General features: G+C 48.8%; 1 protein-coding gene across 1 annotated transcript in view; it reads left to right on the plus strand.

Annotated features, from left to right (window-relative positions):
- The first annotated feature begins 5,730 nt into the window (after positions 1 to 5,730).
- LOC137304870 (uncharacterized) overlaps positions 5,731 to 23,858 on the plus strand; it is a 28,141-nt gene continuing 10,013 nt past the window's right edge. Inside the window, exons 1-5 of the mRNA XM_067973666.1 lie at positions 5,731 to 5,821; positions 11,630 to 11,688; positions 17,190 to 17,246; positions 20,565 to 20,640; positions 22,387 to 22,504. Coding sequence (XP_067829767.1) covers positions 11,630 to 11,688; positions 17,190 to 17,246; positions 20,565 to 20,640; positions 22,387 to 22,504 — 310 coding nt within the window. The 5' untranslated portion in view covers positions 5,731 to 5,821. The remainder of the gene's footprint in view (positions 5,822 to 11,629; positions 11,689 to 17,189; positions 17,247 to 20,564; positions 20,641 to 22,386; positions 22,505 to 23,858) is intronic.

Raw genomic sequence — 23,858 nt, forward strand, 5'->3', positions numbered from 1 at the left:
CTGGATTAATATCAAAACCCCCCTTCACTGGATTAATATCAAACCCCCCTTCACTGGATTAATATCAAACCCCCCTTCACTGGATTAATATCAAACCCCCCTTCACTGGATTAATATCAAACCCCCCTTCACTGGATTAATATCAAACCCCCCTTCACTGGATTAATATCAAACCCCCCTTCACTGGATTAATATCAAACCCCCCTTCACTGGATTAATATCAAACTCCCCTTCACTGGATTAATATCAAACCCCCCTTCACTGGATTAATATCAAACCCCCCTTCACTGGATTAATATCAAACCCCCCTTCACTGGATTAATATCAAACCCCCCTTCACTGGATTAATATCAAAACCCCCCTTCACTGGATTAATATCAAACCCCCCTTCACTGGATTAATATCAAACCCCCCTTCACTGGATTAATATCAAAACCCCCCTTCACTGGATTAATATCAAACCCCCCTTCACTGGATTAATATCAAACCCCCCTTCACTGGATTTATATCAAACCCCCCTTCACTGGATTTATATCAAACCCCCCTTCACTGGATTTATATCAAACCCCCCTTCACTGGATTAATATCAAAACCCCTTCACTGGATTTATATCAAAACCCCTCCACCACTGGATTTATATCAAAACCCCTCCACCACTGGATTTATAGCAAAACCCTTCACTGGATTTATATCTTCCCCCACTAGATTTATAGCAAAAAAACACCACTGGATTTATATCAAACCCCCCTTCACTGGATTTATAATATAAAAAACCCCACTGGATTTATAGCAAGAAAAACCCGACTGGATTTATATCAAAACCCCCTTCACTGGATCTACATCAACCCCCCCACCACTGGATTAATATCAAAACCCCTTCACTGGACTTATATCAAAACACCTTCACTGGATTTATATCAAAACCATTCACTGGATTTATATCAAACCCCCCCTTCACTGGATTTATATATATTTTTTAAAAACACTGGATTTATAGCAAGAAAAACCCCACTGGATTTATATCAAAACCCCCTTCACTGGATCTACATCAACTCCCCACCACTGGATTTATATCAAAACCCCATCACTGGATTTATATCAAAACCCCATCACTGGATTTATATCAAAACCCCGTCACTGGATGCTGGTAAAGTTGCTGAAGCAACAGAGAAACAGGGCAGCAGTTTTCAATGCACGCGGGGGCTGTTAAGCCGGCAAGGCCCAGAGTGGGTCAACAACAACTACTTGCATTTATTCAGCGCCTTTAACGTAGTGAAACGTTCCAAGGTGCTTCACAGGAGCGTAAATCAGACAACATTTGACACCCAAGGAGACATTAGGACAGGTGACCACAAGCTCGGTCAAAGTTTGCATCGCTTGCCTGTTGTGGAACCTGCCTGACCCTCATCCCAAAGTTGCTCATTACCCCCGCCCCCCCCCCCATCCCCCGCAATGTCTCCACCACTGGTGGGCGTGAATATCACCTGTCCAAGGATTGTCCCCTCTACAATATTGCACCATAAAAATGAGAGTTTAGCTGAGGCACCACTTTAAAAGTATCCTCTGCAGTTTTAATACAAGATGGGCAGGTGGAGTAGAAGTGCTGGCACCAAAACACGAATAAAGCCAGTGTGAAGACAAAGCTTACGCAGTGCCCCAGCCGATCTCCAGAGGCAGTCCGCACACTGAAAGTCATGGGCAAGTGTAGACTTTGGGTGAGGTGGGGTCAGAGAGTAGGGCATAATTAGATCAGGGCAATTCAGCCCCCATTTTAAAGTCCTTATTTTTATATATTTCCATTGTAAATTCCTAAATTGGTATTAGGAACGTTAGGGACAGGAACAGGAGGAGGCCATTCAGCCCCTCAAGCCATTCAATCCGATCACGGCTGATCTGCACCTCGACTCCATTTACCCGCCTTTGCTCCAATATCCCATGATACCCTCACCCAACAAAAATCTATTGCTCTCAGTCTTGAAAATGTCAAATGAACCCCAGCATCCCCAGCCTTTTCGGGGAGAGAGTTCCAGATTTCTACGACCCTTAGTGTGGAAAAAGTGCTTCCTGATTTCCCTCTTGAATGGCCTACTTCTAATTTTAAGTCTACTCCCCCTTGTTTTGGATTCCCCCCACCAGAGGAAATAGTTTCTCCGTATCTGCTTGATCAAATCCTTTTAACATTTATAATGGGAATTGGCTATGTCGACTTGTCACACTATAATTGTGACACTATAATTCCACATCGTTCACCTGAGGAAGGAGGTAGCCTCCGAAAGCTTGTGAATTTAAAATAAAATTGCTGGACTATAACTTGGTGTTGTAAAATTGTTTTACACTATAATTGCACCCTCCTGCCAGAGGTGCCACCACTGTGGGGAGGGATGATGCAATTGCAGAGTGACAAGTTTATGTTGGCGGATGCCATTATAAATGTGGACATAGGAATTTATAATGGGGAAACGTCAACAGGAAGTGAGTGCAGACGTAAGATTTTTAATTGGCGATGGATAGAATATTAAAACGACAAAGTGCTCTAAAAATGTTACTTCAATTGCTGTTTACGAACTGTTTTCTACAGTGAAAGCACTGTTTCCCCCTGGGCAGCTGACACTTGTACAGAAGTTGGCCAGAATCTTCTAAGAGTGTGCTGTTAATCGCACAGGGTGACCGGGAGTGGGTCAGTATTTGCGAGGGGTTCCTTCCCCTCTCTCCCCACGCCCCCACCCACCGATAAGTTTAAACACGTCTGAAATACAGATGAGCGATGAAAACACTGGCAGTGTCTTCTGACGATGTTAGTGATCAAACACTGAAGGCCTCTGGTATCTCTGTTACTTTGCTGAAGGCATTTTAAACAAACGGGTTCAGACTTCTGTTCAAATAAATAAAAAAGATTTGCATTTCTATCGCACCTTTCACAACCTCAGGACGTCCCAAAGTGATTTGCAGTCAATGAAGTACTTTTGAAGGGTAGTCACTGTTGCAATGTCGGAAACACAGCAGCCAATTTGTGCACAGCAAGATCCCACAAACAGCGATGCGATAATGACCAGGTCATCTGTTTTAAAGATGTTGGCTGAGAGATAAATATTGGCCCCGGGACGCCAGGGAGAACTCCCCTGCTCTTCTTCGAAATAGTGTTGTGGGATCTTTTACGTCCACCCAAGAGCAGAGGGGGGCCTTGGTTTAACATCCGAAAGACGGCACCTCAGACAGTGCAGCACTCCCTCAGTACTGCCCCTCCAACTGAGGGAGCGCTGCACTGTCGGAGGGTCAGTACTGAGGGAGCGCTGCACTGTCGGAGGGTCAGTACTGAGGGAGTTCTGCACTGTCAGAGGGGCAGTACTGAGGGAGCGCTGCACTGTCAGAGGGTCAGTACTGAGGGAGTTCTGCACTGTCAGAGGGGCAGTACTGAGGGAGCGCTGCACTGTCGGAGGGGCAGTACTGAGGGAGCGCTGCCCTGTCGGAGGGTCAGTACTGAGGGAGCGCTGCCCTGTCGGAGGGTCAGTACTGAGGGAGCGCTGCACTGTCGGAGGGTCAGTACTGAGGGAGCGCTGCACTGTCGGAGGGGCAGTACTGAGGGAGCGCTGCCCTGTCGGAGGGTCAGTACTGAGGGAGCGCTGCACTGTCGGAGGGTCAGTACTGAGGGAGCGCTGCACTGTCGGAGGGTCAGTACCGAGGGAGCGCTGCACTGTCGGAGGGTCAGTACTGAGGGAGCGCTGCACTGTCGGAGGGGCAGTACTGAGGGAGCGCCGCACTGTCGGAGGGGATTCATTATTAGCCTCTGCAAGTGGAATATTGGTAACCCGCGACCTCCACTACCTAGAAGGACAAGGGCAGCAGGTACATGGGAACAACACCACCTGCACGTTCCCCTCCAAGTCACACACCATCCCGACTTGGAAATATATCGCCGTTCCTTCATCGTCGCTGGGTCAAAATCCTGGAACTCCCTTCCTAACAGCACTGTGGGAGAACCTTCACCAGACGGACTGCAGCGGTTCAAGAAGGCGGCTCACCACCACCTTCTCAAGGGCAATTAGGGATGGGCAATAAATGCCAGCCTCACCAGCGACGCCCGCATCCTGAAGAATGATATATAAAAAGATAAGATGGTGGTCAATTTCACAAAACATTAAAAGTAAAAACCCAAGTGGAAACGGTCATTAAAAAATAATTAATGGAATCCTGGCTTTTATGGTGAGAGGTGCAGAATATAAAAGTCGAGATATAACGGTGAATCTACTTAAAAACCTCAGTGAGGCCCAGTTTTGGGCTCCTCACTATTGGGAAGGGTGTTGAGGTAATCGAGAGGGGACAAGACAGAGTCACTCGGATTCTGCCTGGAATGAGGAACGACAAATAGTTGTGGGAAAATTGGGGCTGTTTTCTTTGGAAGAGAAGGGATTAAATGGTGAGATTTGATGGAGGTGTTTAAAATTATGAGGGGATGGGTCAGAGTAGATAGAAAGAGTCTGTTTCCAGTGATTGAGGGGGTCGAGAATTGAAGGGGCCATTGATATAAGATTGAGTGTAAGAGATTTAGGACAGAGAGCAGGAGAAACATTTTTCACACAGAGACTGTGGAATTCCCAGAGTGAGTGACTGAAGCAGAGACCAGGTCATCATTGAAGAATGGGTTAGATTGGTGTTTGAAGGACAGGGGAATAAAGGGATCTGGGAACAGGGTGGGTGGATGGGATTAGGGCCCTGCTGGAGTGGAGGATAAACACCAATTCAGACTGGTTTTGCCAAGTGTCCTATTTCTGTGTTGCTCCTATTATTTCATGATTAATACTCTGTCCAATGGTATTGCTACTATTAGGGGGCCTATAAATTACCCCCACCAGTGTTTTCTGCCCCTTGTTATTTTTAATTTCCACCCAGACTGATTCTACTTCCTGATCTTCCAAGCCGAGATCCTTTCTCACCTCTGTCCTTATATTATCAGGGCTGCACCCCGTCCTTTTCCATTCTGCCTGTCTTTTCTAAAGGTCACGTACCCTGGAATATTTAGCTCCCAACCTTGGTCACTTTGCAATCGGGGTTTGGCAGTGATCGTAACACTGTAAATCTAACTCTCCAGGTTGACACCGAGCGAATGGTGGTGATTCAGGCAATGAAGCTACTGCCATGGGTGACACTCCCAACATTGCCCACTGTCTTCAGGAGAGCAGGGTGGGAACTGGAAGTGGAGAATTAAACGTATAAAACTGTGTTTGGTTATGTGGATATGCTAATGATTGGTCCAGTAATGAGGCAGTTAAAGCATTATCCAGATAGAATTATCACCACCCTAAAATACCAGAGTTTCGAAACTGTGAGCCAATTCTACATATCTGGGCGTATCTCGTCCTGTTTGGTTTCACGTGTTGCTCTCCTGCAATAATTATCAACTTTTAAATTCTGAATACGGCCATTAACTGAGGTGGAAAGTATGTGGGTGTGATTATTGGCAGTTCCCAGTCAACAAATTGCATTTATGCTGCACTTTTAACGTAGTGAGACATCCCCAAGGAGCTTCACAGGAGAGTAAATCAGACAAAATTTGACACCGAGCCACGTAAGGAGATATTAGGACAGGTGACCAAAAGCTTGGTCAAAGAGGTAGATTTTAAGGAGCGTCTTAAAGCAGGAGAGAGAGGCGGAGAGGTTTAGGGAGGGAATTCCAGAGCTCAGGGCCCAGGCAGCTGAAGGCACGGCCGCCAATGGTGGAGCGATTAAAATCGGGGGATGCGCAAGAGGCCAGAATTGGAGGAGCGCGGAGATCTCGGAGGGTTGTAGGGCTGGAGGAGGAACGATCCCTTAATCGCTCATTAAGGTTTGGATTGTCTCATTCGTGTTGCTCAAGGTGTCAGTTGGTTTCACAGGCAGTGATCTTATTGCACCCCAATGGAATGGGCTGGGGAGGCATTCAGGGTTGGAACAGATGATTCAATCAGGGATTAAATCACATTTGCTCATGTCCAACACCTGATGTTTAATATTTAACTGCTGGAGTCAAGTCACTGATGTTCCAGGAGTTTCACAACTCAGACAGTTGTTTAGATCCTTTTCTTTCTGGGACCTTTTTATTTTGCCTTCCGTCCAAACATACAAAAATAAAGGATGGTAGAAGATCATCCTGCCTGTCCCACACCGTCCTGGTTACAACAACTTACGCACACCATGATCCCCATCTGAGACCCCCCCTCCCGCGTCCCCACCAACCCAGCCATGCAATCTCCTGCGAGAGGGAAAGAAACTTCAATCAACTTAGGAGATTCCTCTGCAACCCCTGAGAGGGAAGAGACAAGTTCCAGGGGCCCACAGTGACTGGGAGACACAACTCCTCCAGTACCCACCCACCTTTTATTTGTAGTTATGTCGGCCACTCTCAGCAATTGGCCCAGCTGCCTTCTGAACGTTTGCAGTGAGTCCGTATTCACCACGCGAGCCAGAAACTCGTTCCATTGGTTGCCAACTTTCTGTCACCTGACCTTGCATGGCGTGAATGTTACCTGTCACTTGTTGCCCAAGTCTGGTTATCCAGGTCCTACTGTAGGCTGGCAGGGGCTGTCTCATTATCTGAGGGGTTGCAAATGGAACTGAACACTGTGCAATCATCAGTGATCACCCCCACTTCTGACCTTATGATGGAGGGAAGGTCATTGATGAAGCAGCTGAAGATGGTTGGGCCTAGGACACTGCCCTGAGGAACTCCTGCAGCAATGTCCTGGGGCTGCGATGATTGGCCTCTAACAACCACTACCATCTTCCTTTGTGCGAGGTATGACTCCAGCCACTGGAGAGTTTTCTCCCTGATTCCCATTGACTTCAGTTCCACAAGGGATCCTCGATGCCACACTCGGTCAAATGCTGCCTTGATATTGAGGGCAGCTACTCTCACCTCACTTCTGGCATCGCTCTTGTGTCCATGTTTGGACCAAGGCTGTGAGGAGGTCTGGACCTGGTGGTCTGACTAAGGGTCATAGAGTACATGTTCCTTGATGGCACCGTTGGTAACTCCTTCTATCTCTTCAATGATGACGGGGAGAAGGTTAATAGGGTGGGAATTGGGCCAGGTTGGATTTAACCTGTTTTCTGTCGATAGGACATACCTGGGCAATCGTCCATATTGTCGAGTAGATGCCAGTGTCGCAGCTGCTCTGGAACAGATTGACTGGGGGACGGCTCTCTCTGGAACAGCTGGACTAGGGGACCAACTAGCTCTGGAACAGATTGACGAGGGGACCTGCTCTCTCTCTGGAACAGATTGACGAGGGGACCTGCCCTCTCTGGAACAGATTGACGAGGGGACCTGCTCTCTCTCTGGAACAGATTGATGAGGGGACCTGCCCTCTCTGGAACAGATTGACTGGGGGACCTGCCCTCTCTGGAACAGATTGACGAGGGGACCTGCCCTCTCTGGAACAGATTGACGAGGGGACCTGCTCTCTCTCTGGAACAGATTGACTGGGGGACCTGCCCTCTCTGGAACAGATTGACGAGGGGACCTGCCCTCTCTGGAACAGATTGACGAGGGGACCTGCTCTCTCTGGAACAGGTTGACGAGGGGACCAACTCTCTCTCTGGAACAGATTGACTGGGGGACCTGCTCTCTCTGGAACAGATTGACGAGGGGACCTGCCCTCTCTGGAACAGATTGACGAGGGGACCTGCCCTCTCTGGAACAGATTGACGAGGGGACCTGCCCTCTCTGGAACAGATTGACTGGGGGACCTGCTCTCTCTGGAACAGATTGACTGGGGGACCAACTCTCTCTGGAACAGATTGACTGGGGGACCTGCCCTCTCTGGAACAGATTGACGAGGCGACCTGCTCTCTCTGGAACAGATTGACTGGGGGACCTGCTCTCTCTGGAACAGGTTGATGATCCTGAAAATGACGTTATTCCTGCTGCTCTCTTAAATACCTCGGCGGGGATATTCTGCCTCAGTGCCCCGGTGAGCGCTAGGAACACGAATCGGGAAATGTTACATCCCTCAACCTCGAGGTGAGGAATTTCCTGAGCGCTGGAGTTCTCATCGCTCAGTCACCTTACAGGCCCCTCTTTAAACTTATGTTTTCCCCTCTAGTATCATGGTATCATAGTAAGGTACTGCACAGGAGGAGGCTATTCGGCCCATCGTGCCAGTGCTGGCTCTTTGAAGGAGCTATCCAATTAGTCCCATTCCCCTGCTCTTTCCCCGTAGCCCTGTAGCAGTAGCCAGAAACGTGGCTGATTCTTGGGGGTGATTTTAACCCCCAAGAACAGGTGGGTTGGGGGCGAAAATAGTTGTTTTTTGGGTCGTGACCACAACCCGGCTTTATTTCCGGGTTTATCTTGGCCGCGTAAAAGTCCAGGCTTCCCACTGGGAATGCAAAGTCGGAAAATTTTGCGGTCGCGATCCAAAAAAAACAACTATTTTCAGCTCCCACCCGCCCCAACCCACCCGTTCTTGAGGGTTAAAATCACCCCCTTGCTCTCCCTGACGCTGTGGCCTGGCTGAGCCCAGTGTGCCCTTAAGGTTAGAACAAGCAGATTCTCCCCTGGCGGCCTGTGCTCTCTCTGGCCATCATTTCGATGATGCATCGCGATGCAGGAGCAAATCGCAATGTTACAGTAACAATACCGCCGAGGTACTAAGAGCAATATTAATGTAGCTTTAATCTTTCATACTGCTAAAATAAAGGGGGCAGGACTTGCTGCTTCTGTTATGCAGCTCCCCCCCCCCGGGGTGATCCAAACGAAACGGGCTGGGAAATTATTCGGGACAGAATCCGTGGGTTCCCCACTTGTCCCTGCTGCAATTCTGCCAGAAATGGCATCTGCGTTTAGGAGCTTTGCCCAAATATGGGCAGCTCTATCATAATTAGATGCAAATGATGACTACAAGCTACGTGACATATTCCCTGATTGAGTTACATCGAGTTACAGCGAAACTACAGCACAGAAACAGGCCATTCGGCCCAACTGCTCCATGCTGGTGTTTATGCTCCACACGAGCCTCCTCCCTCCCTATCAGCATATCCTTCTGTTCCTTTCTCCCTCATGTGTTTATCCAGTTTCCCCTTAAATGCATCTATGCTATTCACCTCAACCACTCCTTGTGGGAGCGAGTTCCACATTCTCACCACTCTCTGGGTAAAGAAGTTTCTCCTGAATTCCCTATTGGATTTATTAGTGACTATCTTATAATGATGACCTTTTTTGCACCCTCTCCAGTGCCTCTATATCCTTTCTATAATATGGTGACCAGAATTGAGCACAATACTCCAGGTGTGGTCTAACCAAGGTTCTATACAAGTTTAACATAACTTCTCTGCTTTTCAATTCTATCCCTCTAGAAATGAACCCCAGTGCTTGGTTTACTTTTTTATGGCCTTATTAACCTGCACCCTTTTAGTGATTTGTGTATCTGTACCCCAGATCCCTCTGCTCCTCCATCCCATTCAGACTCTTATTATCCAAGCAGTATGAGGCCCCCTTATTTTTCCTACCAAAATGCACCGCCTCAGATTTATCTAGATTGAAATTCATTTGCCAATTACACGCCCATTCTGCGTGTTTATTAATGTCCTTTTTGCATTTTGACGATTTCCTTCCTTCGCATGAAGCAAGTGAGCTTCTAATGTTTGGGCACTGAGGGAAGGACAGCCGGGCCTTAACTCCAAGGCTGTGACGTGATGAGCTACCAGAGGCTCCTCGCAGCCAGAACTAAGCACCCTTCAGAGTGCACGTGCCGAGTTTCATTAGTTTGCTGTTATACGTTGTCTCAAAACAGAATCGACTGAGTGTCTGTGTGACGGCCCACAGCCTCTAAGGGTCAAAAGGAGCCCCGTGAATCCCCAACAAACGTGCCTCCACCCGGGGCCTTGGGAGGAGCCTTCACCCTGGGCACATGTGGTCGGGTTGGACGGTTGGTGGAGACTGACTGGTGCCTGTGGAACTGTACCCCACCTTCAAGGGACGAGCGCAGGAGGCAAAATTGGTGGAGGTTTTAGCTGCATTTCAGTGCTGTGCAGATTAAAAGAAGCGCTGCTGCCAGTAGGGAACGGTGTAGTAGATTAATGTGTTTACAAAGCATGTCTCAAGAGCATGACACAATGCCTGAGGTTAGGGCTATTAGAATTTTTCAGCTGCTTTTGTTGTGATGCATGTGTGTGGAGATTAGCTGCTCCCTATATATAGTCTTCAGACAGACACAACAAGTGTAGTGCAGCGTTTGAACATAAAGGTAAGGCTGTATCACTCCCTCTTATCTCTCTTTCAATGTCTCAGCGTCATGTTCACTTTATTTAACGGCACGGTTGTTCCTTCTTAACTGATGAATAGTAGGAAGTTCGGGGGGGCCATCCCTCACTATCTGACAGCGGTGAGTCAATGGCCCATGTACACTTTTCACAGGGTGGCTGTCAGGATAGGCTGTCAACCAGTGTCTATTATAAGCCCACCGACTCCCACAGCTACCCTGATTACACTTTCTCCCTCCCCGCTTCCTGTAAGGACTCTATTCCCTTCTCCCAGTTTCTCTGTCTCTGTCGCATCTGTTCTGACACCACCTTCCACACCAGTGCTTCCGATATTCTTCCTTTTTCCTCACCCGAGGATTCCCCTCCACTGTAGTTGACGGGGCCCTCGACCGTGTCCGTCCTATTTCCCACACTTCTGCCCTCACCCCTTCCTCTCCCTCCCAGCACCATGATAGGGTCCCCCTTGTCCTCACCTTCCTTCCCCCCAGCCTCCATATTCACCGCATCATCCTCTGCCATTTCCGCCACCTCCAGCTCAATCCCACCACCAAACACGTCTTCCCCCCCCCTCCCCTTTCAGTATTCCGAAGGGACCGCTCTCTCCGCGACACCCTGGCCCACTCTTCCAACACCCCCAACACCCGCTCTCCTCCCCACGGCACCTTCCCGTGTGAGCGCAGGACAAGCAACACCTGCCCCTTCACCTCCTCCCTTCCCACCGTCCAGGGCCCCAAACACTCCCTCCAGTTGAAACAGTGATTTACTTGTACTTTCAGTTTATTATACTGTATTCACTGCTCACGATGCGGTCCCCTCTACACTGAGGAGACCAAACGCAGATTGGGTGATCGATTTGCTGAACACCTCCTCTGTCCGCAAGTGTGACCCTGACCTGCTGGTCACTTGCCATTTTAATTCCCCCTCCCATCCCCACTCTGTCCTCTCTGACCTCGGCCTCTTACACTGTTCTAATGAAGCTCAATGTAAGCTCGAGGAACAGCACCTCATCTTTCATTTAGACACTTTACAACCTTCCGGACTCAACACTGATTTCAATAACTTCAGATCAGAACCACTGCTCCCATTTTTTCAGTCAGCAGGTGCTGGTAATGGTTCTGCTGCTGCCGTTTACAGCTCCTCTAGACCAATCTTTTGTTTCTTAACCTGTCCCATTACCACCCTCCTTGCCTTGCACCATCATCCCTTTTGTCATTTAATCACTCATGCCCTCCACCCTATCACAGACCCTCCCTTTTGTTCTTTCCTCCCCTCTCCTCCCTCCCCCACTTTCCCTGGCTCTGCACTTGCTCAAAAACTTTAACTCTTTTAACATCTCCCAGTTCTGACGAAAGGTCCTCGACCTGAAACATTAACTCTGTTTCTCTCTCCACAGATGGCGCCTCACTCGCTGAGCTTCTCCAGTATTTTCTGTTTTTATTATACTCTACACAGGTACGTTCATACAATCGATTCATTTTTATTTTTGATTTAATTTTGTTAAAAGGAAAATTAGACGCTTCTGAAAAAAGATAGCAATTGAAAGATAGTCCCTAACAAAGCCTCCTCCTGGTTGCTTCTGCCTGTAATTATGCTGCTACGGAGTGGCAGTATAACTCCAGGTTCTGATCCCACTCCGACTCCAGCACTGTGAGATCGCTTTGCTTGCGTGCAACACTGCTCAAAGTCCAACTCCAGTTTCAGAAGTGCTGGAGGGCAGCATGAGTCAGATTCTCAGTGAGAACCGTGAACCCGTGCTGTGGGTAGCAGAGATCAGTACCTGCAGTATAACTGCGGTCTCAGTCGAAACGAGTCAGAGCCGGCCGTGAACCCGTGCTGTGGGTATCAGAGAGATCAGTACCTGCAGTATAACTGCGGTCTCAGTCGAAACGAGTCAGAGCCGGCCGTGAACCCGTGCTGTGGGTATCAGAGAGATCAGTACCTGCAGTATAACTGCGGTCTCAGTCGAAACGAGTCAGAGCCGGCCGTGAACCCGTGCTGTGGGTAGCAGAGATCAGTACCTGCAGTATAACTGCGGTCTCAGTCGAAACGAGTCAGAGCCGGCCGTGAACCCGTGCTGTGGGTATCAGAGAGATCAGTACCTGCAGTATAACTGCGGTCTCAGTCGAAACGAGTCAGAGCCGGCCGTGAACCCGTGCTGTGGGTATCAGAGAGATCAGTACCTGCAGTATAACTGCGGTCTCAGTCGAAACGAGTCAGAGCCGGCCGTGAACCCGTGCTGTGGGTATCAGAGATATCCCATGATCTGTATCTCTCGCTCTCTTGTCTTTCTCTCTCTCTCTTTCTCTGTATCTCTCACACTGCCTCCCTCTTTGTGGGGGTGATTTTAAACCCCAAGAGCAGGTGGGTTGGAGTTGAAAATAGTTGTTTTTTTGGGGTCGCGATCGAGGCCCGGCTTTATTTCCGGGTTTAACGTCGGCGCGGAAAAGTACAGGCTTCTCACTGGGAATGTAAAGTCCGAAAACTTTGCAGTTGCGACCCAAAAAAACAACGGTCTCTCTCTTACACTGTCTCCCTCTCTGTATCTCTCTCTGTCTCTCTCTTACACTGTCACCCTCTCTGTCTCTCTCTTACACTGTCTCCCTCTCTGTATCTCTCTCTGTCTCTCTCTTACACTGTCTCCCTCTCTGTATCTCTCTCTGTCTCTCTCTTACACTGTCTCCCTCTCTGTCTCTCTCTCTGTCTCTCTCTTACACTGTCTCTCTCTCTGTATCTCTCTCTGTCTCTCCCTTACACTGTCTCCCTCTCTGTATCTCTCTCTGTCTCTCTCTTACACTGTCTCCCTCTCTGTATCTCTCTCTGTTTCTCTCTTACACTGTCTCTCTCTCTGTATCTCTCTCTGTCTCTCTCTTACACTGTCTCCCTCTCTGTATCTCTCTCTGTTTCTCTCTTACACTGTCTCCCTCTCTGTATCTCTCTCTGTCTCTCCCTTACACTGTCTCCCTCTCTGTATCTCTCTCTGTCTCTCCCTTACACTGTCTCTCTCTCTGTTTCTCTCTTACACTGTCTTCCTCTCTGTCTCTCTCTCTCTGTATCTCTCTCTGTCTCTCTCTTACACTGTCTCTCTCTCTGTTTCTCTCTTACACTGTCTCCCTCTCTGTCTCTCTCTCTGTCTCTCTCTTACACTGTCTCTCTCTCTGTATCTCTCTCTGTTTCTCTCTTACACTGTCTCCCTCTCTGTATCTCTCTCTGTCTCTCTCTTACACTGTCTCCCTCTCTGTATCTCTCTCTGTCTCTCCCTTACATTGTCTCTCTCTCTGTTTCTCTCTTACACTGTCTCCCTCTCTGTCTCTCTCTCTGTCTCTCTCTTACACTGTCTCTCTCTCTGTATCTCTCTCTGTCTCTCTCTCTGTTTCTCTCTTACACTGTCTCCCTCTCTGTATCTCTCTCTGTTTCTCTCTTACACTGTCTCCCTCTCTGTATCTCTCTCTGTTTCTCTCTTACACTGTCTCCCTCTCTGTATCTCTCTCTGTCTCTCTCTTACACTGTCTCTCTCTCTGTATCTCTCTCTGTCTCTCTCTTACACTGTCTCCCTCTCTGTATCTCTCTCTGTCTCTCTCTTACACTGTCTCCCTCTCTGTATCTCTCTCTGTCTCTCTCTTACACTGTCTCCCTCTCTGTATCTCTCTCTGTTTCTCTCTTACACTGTCTCCCTCTCTGTCTCTCTCTCTGTCTCTCTCTTACACTGTCTCTCTCTCTGTATCTCTCTCTGTCTCTCCCTTACACTGTCTCCCTCTCTGTATCTCTCTCTGTCTCTCTCTTACACTGTCTCCCTCTCTGTATCTCTCTCTGTTTCTCTCTTACACTGTCTCTCTCTCTGTCTCTCTCTCTGTATCTCTCTCTGTCTCTCTCTTACACTGTCTCCCTCTCTGTATCTCTCTCTGTTTCTCTCTTACACTGTCTCCCTCTCTGTATCTCTCTCTGTCTCTCCCTTACACTGTCTCCCTCTCTGTATCTCTCTCTGTCTCTCCCTTACACTGTCTCTCTCTCTGTTTCTCTCTTACACTGTCTCCCTCTCTGTCTCTCTCTCTGTCTCTCTCTTACACTGTCTCTCTCTCTGTATCTCTCTCTGTCTCTCTCTTACACTGTCTCTCTCTCTGTTTCTCTCTTACACTGTCTCCCTCTCTGTCTCTCTCTCTGTCTCTCTCTTACACTGTCTCTCTCTCTGTATCTCTCTCTGTTTCTCTCTTACACTGTCTCCCTCTCTGTATCTCTCTCTGTCTCTCTCTTACACTGTCTCCCTCTCTGTATCTCTCTCTGTCTCTCCCTTACACTGTCTCTCTCTCTGTTTCTCTCTTACACTGTCTTCCTCTCTGTCTCTCTCTCTGTCTCTCTCTTACACTGTCTCTCTCTCTGTATCTCTCTCTATCTCTCTCTTACACTGTCTCTCTCTCTGTTTCTCTCTTACACTGTCTCCCTCTCTGTCTCTCTCTCTGTCTCTCTCTTACACTGTCTCTCTCTCTGTATCTCTCTCTGTTTCTCTCTTACACTGTCTCCCTCTCTGTATCTCTCTCTGTCTCTCTCTTACACTGTCTCCCTCTCTGTATCTCTCTCTGTCTCTCCCTTACACTGTCTCTCTCTCTGTTTCTCTCTTACACTGTCTCCCTCTCTGTCTCTCTCTCTGTCTCTCTCTTACACTGTCTCTCTCTCTGTATCTCTCTCTGTCTCTCTCTTACACTGTCTCTCTCTCTGTTTCTCTCTTACACTGTCTCCCTCTCTGTATCTCTCTCTGTTTCTCTCTTACACTGTCTCCCTCTCTGTATCTCTCTCTGTTTCTCTCTTACACTGTCTCCCTCTCTGTATCTCTCTCTGTCTCTCTCTTACACTGTCTCTCTCTCTGTATCTCTCTCTGTCTCTCTCTTACACTGTCTCCCTCTCTGTATCTCTCTCTGTCTCTCTCTCTCTGTCTCTCTCTTACACTGTCTCTCTCTCTGTATCTCTCTCTGTCTCTCTCTTACACTGTCTCCCTCTCTGTATCTCTCTCTGTTTCTCTCTTACACTGTCTCCCTCTCTGTCTCTCTCTCTGTCTCTCTCTTACACTGTCTCTCTCTCTGTATCTCTCTCTGTCTCTCCCTTACACTGTCTCCCTCTCTGTATCTCTCTCTGTCTCTCTCTTACACTGTCTCCCTCTCTGTATCTCTCTCTGTTTCTCTCTTACACTGTCTCTCTCTCTGTCTCTCTCTCTGTATCTCTCTCTGTCTCTCTCTTACACTGTCTCCCTCTCTGTATCTCTCTCTGTTTCTCTCTTACACTGTCTCCCTCTCTGTATCTCTCTCTGTCTCTCCCTTACACTGTCTCCCTCTCTGTATCTCTCTCTGTCTCTCCCTTACACTGTCTCTCTCTCTGTTTCTCTCTTACACTGTCTCCCTCTCTGTCTCTCTCTCTGTCTCTCTCTTACACTGTCTCTCTCTCTGTATCTCTCTCTGTCTCTCTCTTACACTGTCTCTCTCTCTGTTTCTCTCTTACACTGTCTCCCTCTCTGTCTCTCTCTCTGTCTCTCTCTTACACTGTCTCTCTCTCTGTATCTCTCTCTGTTTCTCTCTTACACTGTCTCCCTCTCTGTATCTCTCTCTGTCTCTCTCTTACACTGTCTCCCTCTCTGTATCTCTCTCTGTCTCTCCCTTACACTGTCTCTCTCTCTGTTTCTCTCTTACACTGTCTCCCTCTCTGTCTCTCTCTCTGTCTCTCTCTTACACTGTCTCTCTCTCTGTATCTCTCTCTGTCTCTCTCTTACACTGTCTCTCTCTCTGTTTCTCTCTTACACTGTCTCCCTCTCTGTATCTCTCTCTGTTTCTCTCTTACACTGTCTCCCTCTCTGTATCTCTCTCTGTTTCTCTCTTACACTGTCTCCCTCTCTGTATCTCTCTCTGTCTCTCTCTTACACTGTCTCTCTCTCTGTATCTCTCTCTGTCTCTCTCTTACACTGTCTCCCTCTCTGTATCTCTCTCTGTCTCTCTCTTACACTGTCTCCCTCTCTGTATCTTTCTCTGTCTCTCTCTCTCTGTCTCTCTTACACTGTCTCCCTCTCTGTCTCTCTCTTACACTGTCTCCCTCTCTGTATCTCTCTCTGTTTCTCTCTTACACTGTCTCCCTCTCTGTATCTCTCTCTGTCTCTCTCTTACACTGTCTCCCTCTCTGTATCTCTCTCTTACACTGTCTCCCTCTCTGTATCTCTCTCTGTTTCTCTCTTACACTGTCTCCCTCTCTGTATCTCTCTCTGTTTCTCTCTTACACTGTCTCCCTCTCTGTATCTCTCTCTGTCTCTCCCTTACACTGTCTCTCTCTCTGTTTCTCTCTTACACTGTCTCCCTCTCTGTCTCTCTCTTACACTGTCTCCCTCTCTGTATCTCTCTCTCTCTGTCTCTCTTACACTGTCTCCCTCTCTGTATCTCTCTCCTGTCTTTCTGTCTATCTCTCTCTAACTCGTTCTGACTCTCTCCGTGGGTTGATTTTCGACTTGTCACCAGTTGTGAATCAGCTGCTCATTATAGAACTTGCCTGGTTTTCATTCCAATTGATTTCAACAGAAGTGAGAATCGGGCAGATTCGTTATCGAGTGACCAATCTGCAACAAAACTTTCACACCCTACGACAAGATGAAACTCAGTCCCTATATCTTGGACTCTATCTCTCTCTCCCTCTCTGTCTCCATCCATCCATCCATCTATCTATCCATCTCTATCTCTCTCTCTCGCCCTCCGTGTCTCTGATTGTTTTCCTGTTTTAATGACCCTGTGCCCAATTAATGACCCTGTGCCCAATTAATGACCCTGTGCCCAATTAATGACTGTGCCCAATTAATGACCCTGTGCCCAATTAATGACCCTGTGCCCAATTAATGACCCTGTGCCCAATTATTGACCATGTGTCCAATTAATGACCCTGTGCCCAATTAATGACCCTGTGTCCAATGACTCTAACGCTGTTTCTTACAGGGTAACCGTGCTTCTGGCGGCTGCGTCATCTGGACTTGATGGAGTTTTGTCCCAAAGGTAGGAAACGTTTTTATTCCCTAGTCTGACCATTGCAGCTGTGGAATTCGCCCTCAGTTGGCCGGGGGGTCTGGGATCTGTGTCTTTTCCGTGCCATTCAAAGCCCAACCTTCCAATCTCCAATCTGGAAACAGGATCAATATTTTCCATTATAAAGGTAGCTGCTCCTTTGGGCTTCGAGGGTTACTATTCTCAGCCCATTCCAAAGATTCCATCCCACTCCTGCAATATCACCCACTTGCTGTAGAGGTGGGGCTGAGATGCCTTGCTCAGTTACCACTGCCACTCCCCGTGTGATGCCTCTCACCCGCTGCTACTCCCCGTGTGATGCCTCTCTCCCAGTGCCACTCCCCGTGTGATACCTCTCTCACCCGCTGCCACTCCCTGTGTGCTGCCTCACTCTCCCACTGCCACTCCCCATGTGATGCCTCTCACCCACTGCCACTCCCCGTGTGATGCCTCTCTCCCAGTGCCACTCCGTGTGCTGCCTCGCTCTCCCACTGCCACTCCCCGTGTGATACCTCTCTCTCCCACTGCCACTCCCCGTGTGATGCCTCTCTCCCAGTGCCACTCCCCGTGTGATGCCTCTCTCCCAGTGCCACTCCCCGTGTGATGCCTCTCTCCCAGTGCCACTCCCCTTGTGCTGCCTCTCTCCCAGTGCCACTCCCCTTGTGCTGCCTCGCTCTCCCACTGCCACTCCCCGTGTGATACCTCTCTCTCCCAGTGCCACTCCGTGTGCTGCCTCGCTCTCCCACTGCCACTCCCCGTGTGATACCTCTCTCTCCCAGTGCCACTCCCCGTGTGATACCTCTCTCTCCCAGTGCCACTCCCCGTGTGATGCCTCTCTCCCAGTGCCACTCCCCGTGTGATACCTCTCTCTCCCAGTGCCACTCCCCGTGTGATGCCTCTCTCCCAGTGCCACTCCCCTTGTGCTGCCTCTCTCCCAGTGCCACTCCCCTTGTGCTGCCCCTCTCCCACTGCCACTCCCCGTGTGATGCCACTCTCACCCACTGCCACTCCCCGTGTGATACCTCTCTCTCCCAGTGCCACTCCCCGTGTGATGCCTCTCTCCCAGTGCCACTCCCTGTGTGCTGCCTCGCTCTCCCACTGCCACTCCCCGTGTGATACCTCTCTCTCCCAGTGCCACTCCCCGTGTGATGCCTCTCTCCCAGTGCCACTCCGTGTGCTGCCTCGCTCTCCCACTGCCACTCCCCGTGTGATACCTCTCTCTCCCAGTGCCACTCCCCTTGTGCTGCCCCTCTCCCACTGCCACTCCCCGTGTGATGCCACTCTCACCCAGTGCCACTCCCCGTGTGATGCCCCTCTCTCCCCGTGCCACTCCCTGTGTGATGGCCCTCTCCCCCAGTGCCACTCCCCGTGTGATGCCTCTCACCCAGTGCCACTCCCCGTGTGGTGCCCCTCTCCCACTGCTACTCCCTAAAATGTTTAATCTGAGAGTGATTGGTTATATCTCATTGTGGTATATCAGAGATTACAGTGTATGGCTAATGGACAGGAAACAGAGAGTAGTGGTGAACGGTTGTTTTTCGGACTGGAGGGAGGTGTACAGTGGTGTTCCCCAGGGGTCGGTGCTGGGACCACTGCTTTTCTTGATATATATTAATGACTTGGACTTGGGAGTACAGGGCACAATTTCAAAATTTGCAGATGACACAAAACTTGGAAGTGTAGTAAACAGTGAGGAGGATAGTGATAGACTTCAAGAGGATATAGACAGGCTGGTGGAATGGGCGGACACGTGGCAGATGAAATTTAACACAGAGAAATGCGAAGTAATACAATTTGACAGGAAGAATGAGGAGAGGCAATATAAACTCAATGGTACAATTCTAAAGAGGGTAGAGGAACAGAGAGATCTGGGGGTATATGTGCACAAAACTTTGAAGGTGGCAGGGCAGGTTGAGCTAATGGTTAAAAAAGCATACGGGATCCTGGGCTTTATAAATAGAGGCATAGAGTACAAAAGTATGGAAGTCATGATGAACCTTTATAAAACACTGGTTCGGCCACAACTGGAGTATTGTGTCCAGTTCTGGGCACCGCACTTTAGGAAAGATGTGAAAGCCTTAGAGAGAGTGGAGAAGAGATTTACTAGAATGATACCAGGGATGAGGGATTTCAATTACGTGGATAGACTGGAGAAGCTGGGGTTGTTTTCCTTAGAGCAAAGAGGGTTGAGAGGAGATTTGATAGAAGTGTTCAAAATCATGAAAGGTTTAGATAAAGTAAATAAAGAGAAACTCTTCCCATTGGCAGAAGAGTCAATAATCAGAGGGCATAGATTTAAGGTGATTGGCAAAAGAACCAAAGGCGACATGAGGAAAAACTTTTTTACACAGCGAGTGGTTAGGATCTGGAATGCACTGCCTGAGGGGGTGGTGGAGGCAGATTCAATCATGGCCTTCAAAAGGGAACTGGATAAATATTTGAAGGGAAAAAATTTGCAGGGCTACGGGGAAAGAGTGGGGAATATACTTGCCTTAGACGCGATGCAACGACGGTTCACTGGATTGATTCCTGGGATGAGAGGGTTGTCCTATGAGGAGAGATTGAGTAGAATGGGCCGATACTCTCTGGAGTTTAGAAGAATGAGAGGTGATCTCATTAAAACATGTAAGATTCTGAGAGGGATTGACAGGGTAGATGCTGAGAGGCTGTTTCCCCTGGCTGGAGAGTCTAGAACCAGGGGGCATAGTCTCAGGATAGGGGGTCGGACATTTAGGACTGAGAAGAGGAGGAATTTCTTCACTCAGAGGGTTGTGAATCTTTGGAATTCTCCACCCCAGATGCTGAGTCGTTGAGTATATTCAAGACTGAGAGTGACAGATTTTTGGACTCTTGGGGAATCAAGGGATATGGGGATTGGGCGGGAAAGTGGAGTTGAGGTTGAAGATCAGCCATGATCTGATTGAATGGTGGAGCATGCTCGAGGGGCCGTATAGCCTACTCCTGCTCCTATTTCTTATGTTCTTATGAATGGGACTGACTGGATTGCTCTTACAAAGAGCCGGCACGGGCTCGATGGGCCAAATGGCCTCCTTCTGTGCTGTAACCATTCTCTGATTTTATGATTCTATGATTCTATCAGCGAGAATTACAGAGAGGTGTTTAGTCTGTGAGAGATTGATTATATCCCATTGTGGTGTATCACAGATTACAATGTGTCAGAGAGAGGGTTACAAGAAATCTGGTTAATGTGACATTTACAGGAATTGCAGCTTTATGAAAAATGTGTGATATATTATAGATTTCTAAATATATTGAGCTGTTAATTTATTCCACTATATTTTTACACAGGAGAAACATTATCTCCTTTAATGAACTCCGAGAATGTTTGAAGTTTGATGTTCTGTGTAATGGTTCGGATTATCAGGTAATGGAGACTCTGAAACATCTTTGGGGGGTGATTTTAACCCCCACGAACGGGTGGGTTGGGGGCGGGTGGGAGTTGAAAATAGTTGGGGGGTTTTTTTGGGTCGCGACCGCAACCCGGCTTAATTTCCGGGTTTAACTTGGGCGCGTAAAAGTCCAGGCTTCCCACCGGGAACGCAAAGTCCGGAAATTTTGCAGTTGCGACCCAAAAAAACACCAACTCTTTTCAACTCCCACCCGTTCTTGGGGGTTAAAATCACCCCCCTTATCTCCCTCCTTTTAAGTTTGTGCTTCCTTCTCCATCCTCATTCTTTGCAGCGATCGACACGGTTCACAGAGTAAAACTGAAGTACGTCTCACAGGCTGGGGTGATGTTTACTCTCTGAACTATAACAGTGCAGCTTAAAGCCTGACTCCTTAACGGGAGAGCATCAGTGGGCACAGTGCTGTCAGTAGTCGGGGCGAAGAGAAAATTCAATTCTCTAATTATGGTGGTCTGCACAGATTAGCCTCATTTTTATTGCATGGGACAATGGCATTTTCCATGTCTTTTTTTAACCTGCGTTCCCTGGACAGAAAAATGCGAAGTGATACATTTTGGTAGGAAGAACGAGGAGAGGCAATATAAACTAGAGGGCATGACTCTAAAAGGGGTACAGGAACAGAGAGATCTGGGGGCAGATGTGCACAAATCGTTGAAGGTGGCGGGGCAGGTTGAGAAAGCGGTTAAAAAAGCATACGGGATCCTGGGCTTTATAAATAGAGGCATAGAGTACAAAAGTATGGAAGTCATGATGAACCTTTATAAAATACTGGTTCGGCCACAACTGGAGTATTGCACTTTAGGAAGGATGTGAAGGCCTTAGAGAGGGTGCAGAAGAGATTTACTAGAATGATTCCAGGGATGAGGGACTTTAGTTATGTGGATAGACTGGAGAATCTGGGGTTGTTCTCCTTGGAACAGAGAAGGTTGAGAGGAGATTTGATCGAGGTATTCAAAATCATGAAGGGTCTGGACAGAATAGATAGAGAGAAACTGTTCCCATTGGTGGAAGGGTCAAGGACCAGAGGACATAGATTTAAGGTGATTGGCAAAAGAACCAAAGGTGACATGAGGAAAAACTTTTTTACACAGCGAGTGGTTAGGATCTGGAATGCACTGCCCGAGGGGGTGGTGGAGGCAGATTTAATCATGGCCTTCAAAAGGGAACTGGATAAGTACTTGAAAGGAAAAAATTTGCAGGGCTACGGGGATAGGGCGAGGGAGTGGGACTAGCTGGATTGCTCTTGCAGAGAGCCGGCACGGACTCGATGGGCCGAATGGCCTCCTTCCGCACTGTAACCTTTCTATGATTGCATGAAATCAGGCGGGGTGTAAATCTGGTGTCTGACCACAACCTGCCCCATTCCCACCAGGTTAAAATAGGGCCTATAGATTCTCATCCCCTGTCCTGTGCTCCCCCTCCCAGTGGGCAGTCTGCTCCCGTATCTACCCTGTCAATTCCCTTCATTATTTCAAACGCAATTTAACCAGCGCTGTGTGTAACTGCAGTGCTATGTCCCTGAACTCTTCCAATCATTACGCTTGGTAGCCGTGAGCCAGCTTTATCGACATGACCCTGCGTCCTGCACCATGTATAGGTGTGAGTGACCAGACACTTTGTCCTATAATTATAACTTCAGTGGTTGCTAATTTGCCTTTTTCTCCCCCGCCCCCCCCGCTCTCTCTCTCTTTCTCTGTGACCAGGTCCGACATTACAATGAATCGGCCTGGGTCGGAATTCACCTGTCTGACCACAAACGCTCGAGCTGGAAATGGGGAGTAAAACAGCTCCTTCTCTACACCCAAGGGGTGAACGAGGAAGGTAGGTGAAGGGGGGGGGTTACAGAGATATCTCCCCGTCTCTCATGCGGGCATTGAGTGCTGCTGGGATGCAGGCTCATGGGGAGCAGAGGCCCTCAGCACCTCTTCGTCACGCGGGTGGTACTAAAGCTATTCAACTATCAGGGGCATCGCGGCTGAACCACAGACGAACCGTAAGAGAGTTTACAGCACAGTGGGAGGCCGTTCGGCCCAACTGTGGCTGTGCCGGCCCTTTGCGACAGCAATCCGGTCCAAATCAACTTTATCTCACTTTTCAGTGGGAGGCACTGGACAGCGAACAGGAGCAGAGACCCTGGCTGAGAATCTGTCTTTCTATCCCAAGGATACTGAGGGCAATTTTAGAACCTCTAAGCACGATCCTGCCCGAGAGTAGCTATCAGAGCGAAGTCCAGGGAAATGACCTGGGATGTCCTGCTCCAAATAGCTTCAGCAGCACTCTCCCACTGCACCACTGGGGGGCACTCTTGCCTTAGTTCAAGATATTTTAGGGTAAGATTCCCAGTTGGGAGCTCCCCGGGAGGTGACCCACCCGCTGGGAGAGCGCATCAGAAAATTATATAGAATTGCATCGGAATTTACAGCACAGAAACAGGCCATTCGGCCCAACTGGTCCATGCCAGTGTTTATGCTCCACACGAGCCTCCTCCCTCCCTACTTCATCTCACCCTATCCCTTTCTCCCTCATGTGTTTATCGAGCTTCCCACACAGGCGGACTCTGGACATTTTGCGGGTTGGAGAGGGAGTCGCAGTCCAAGCCAGCAGGACAGGACCAGGCTTTGCTTGTGGGCCTGGAGGAGCACTCCTGCTCCCTGGCTGCACCCACAAAAGTTTTTGACTTGCCTTAGAGGGCACCCACTGCTCCCCTCGCCAGCTTGTTACTGAGTGACGTACCCAGGGCGGAGGGGCCCCCACAGTGGGCCAAGGAAACGCCATCAGGGTCCTATGTCAGAGTATGTGACACACAGGAGGGTTATATCACACCACGTGATGTACGGGAGGGTTATATCACACCATGTGACACACAGGAGGGTTATATCACACCACGTGACACACAGGAGGGTTATATCACACCATGTGACACACAGGAGGGTTATATCACACCACGTGACACACAGGAGGGTTATATCACACCATGTGACACACAGGAGGGTTATATCACACCACGTGACACACAGGAGGGTTATATCACACCGTGTGACACACAGGAGGGTTATAGCACACCGTGTGACACACAGGAGGGTTATAGCACACCGTGTGACACACAGGAGGGTTATAGCACACCGTGTGACACACAGGAGGGTTATATCACACCGTGTGACACACAGGAGGGTTA

This window comes from Heptranchias perlo, chromosome 39 (genome assembly GCF_035084215.1).
Source record: "Heptranchias perlo isolate sHepPer1 chromosome 39, sHepPer1.hap1, whole genome shotgun sequence".
Classification (NCBI taxonomy): Eukaryota; Metazoa; Chordata; class Chondrichthyes; order Hexanchiformes; family Hexanchidae; genus Heptranchias; species Heptranchias perlo.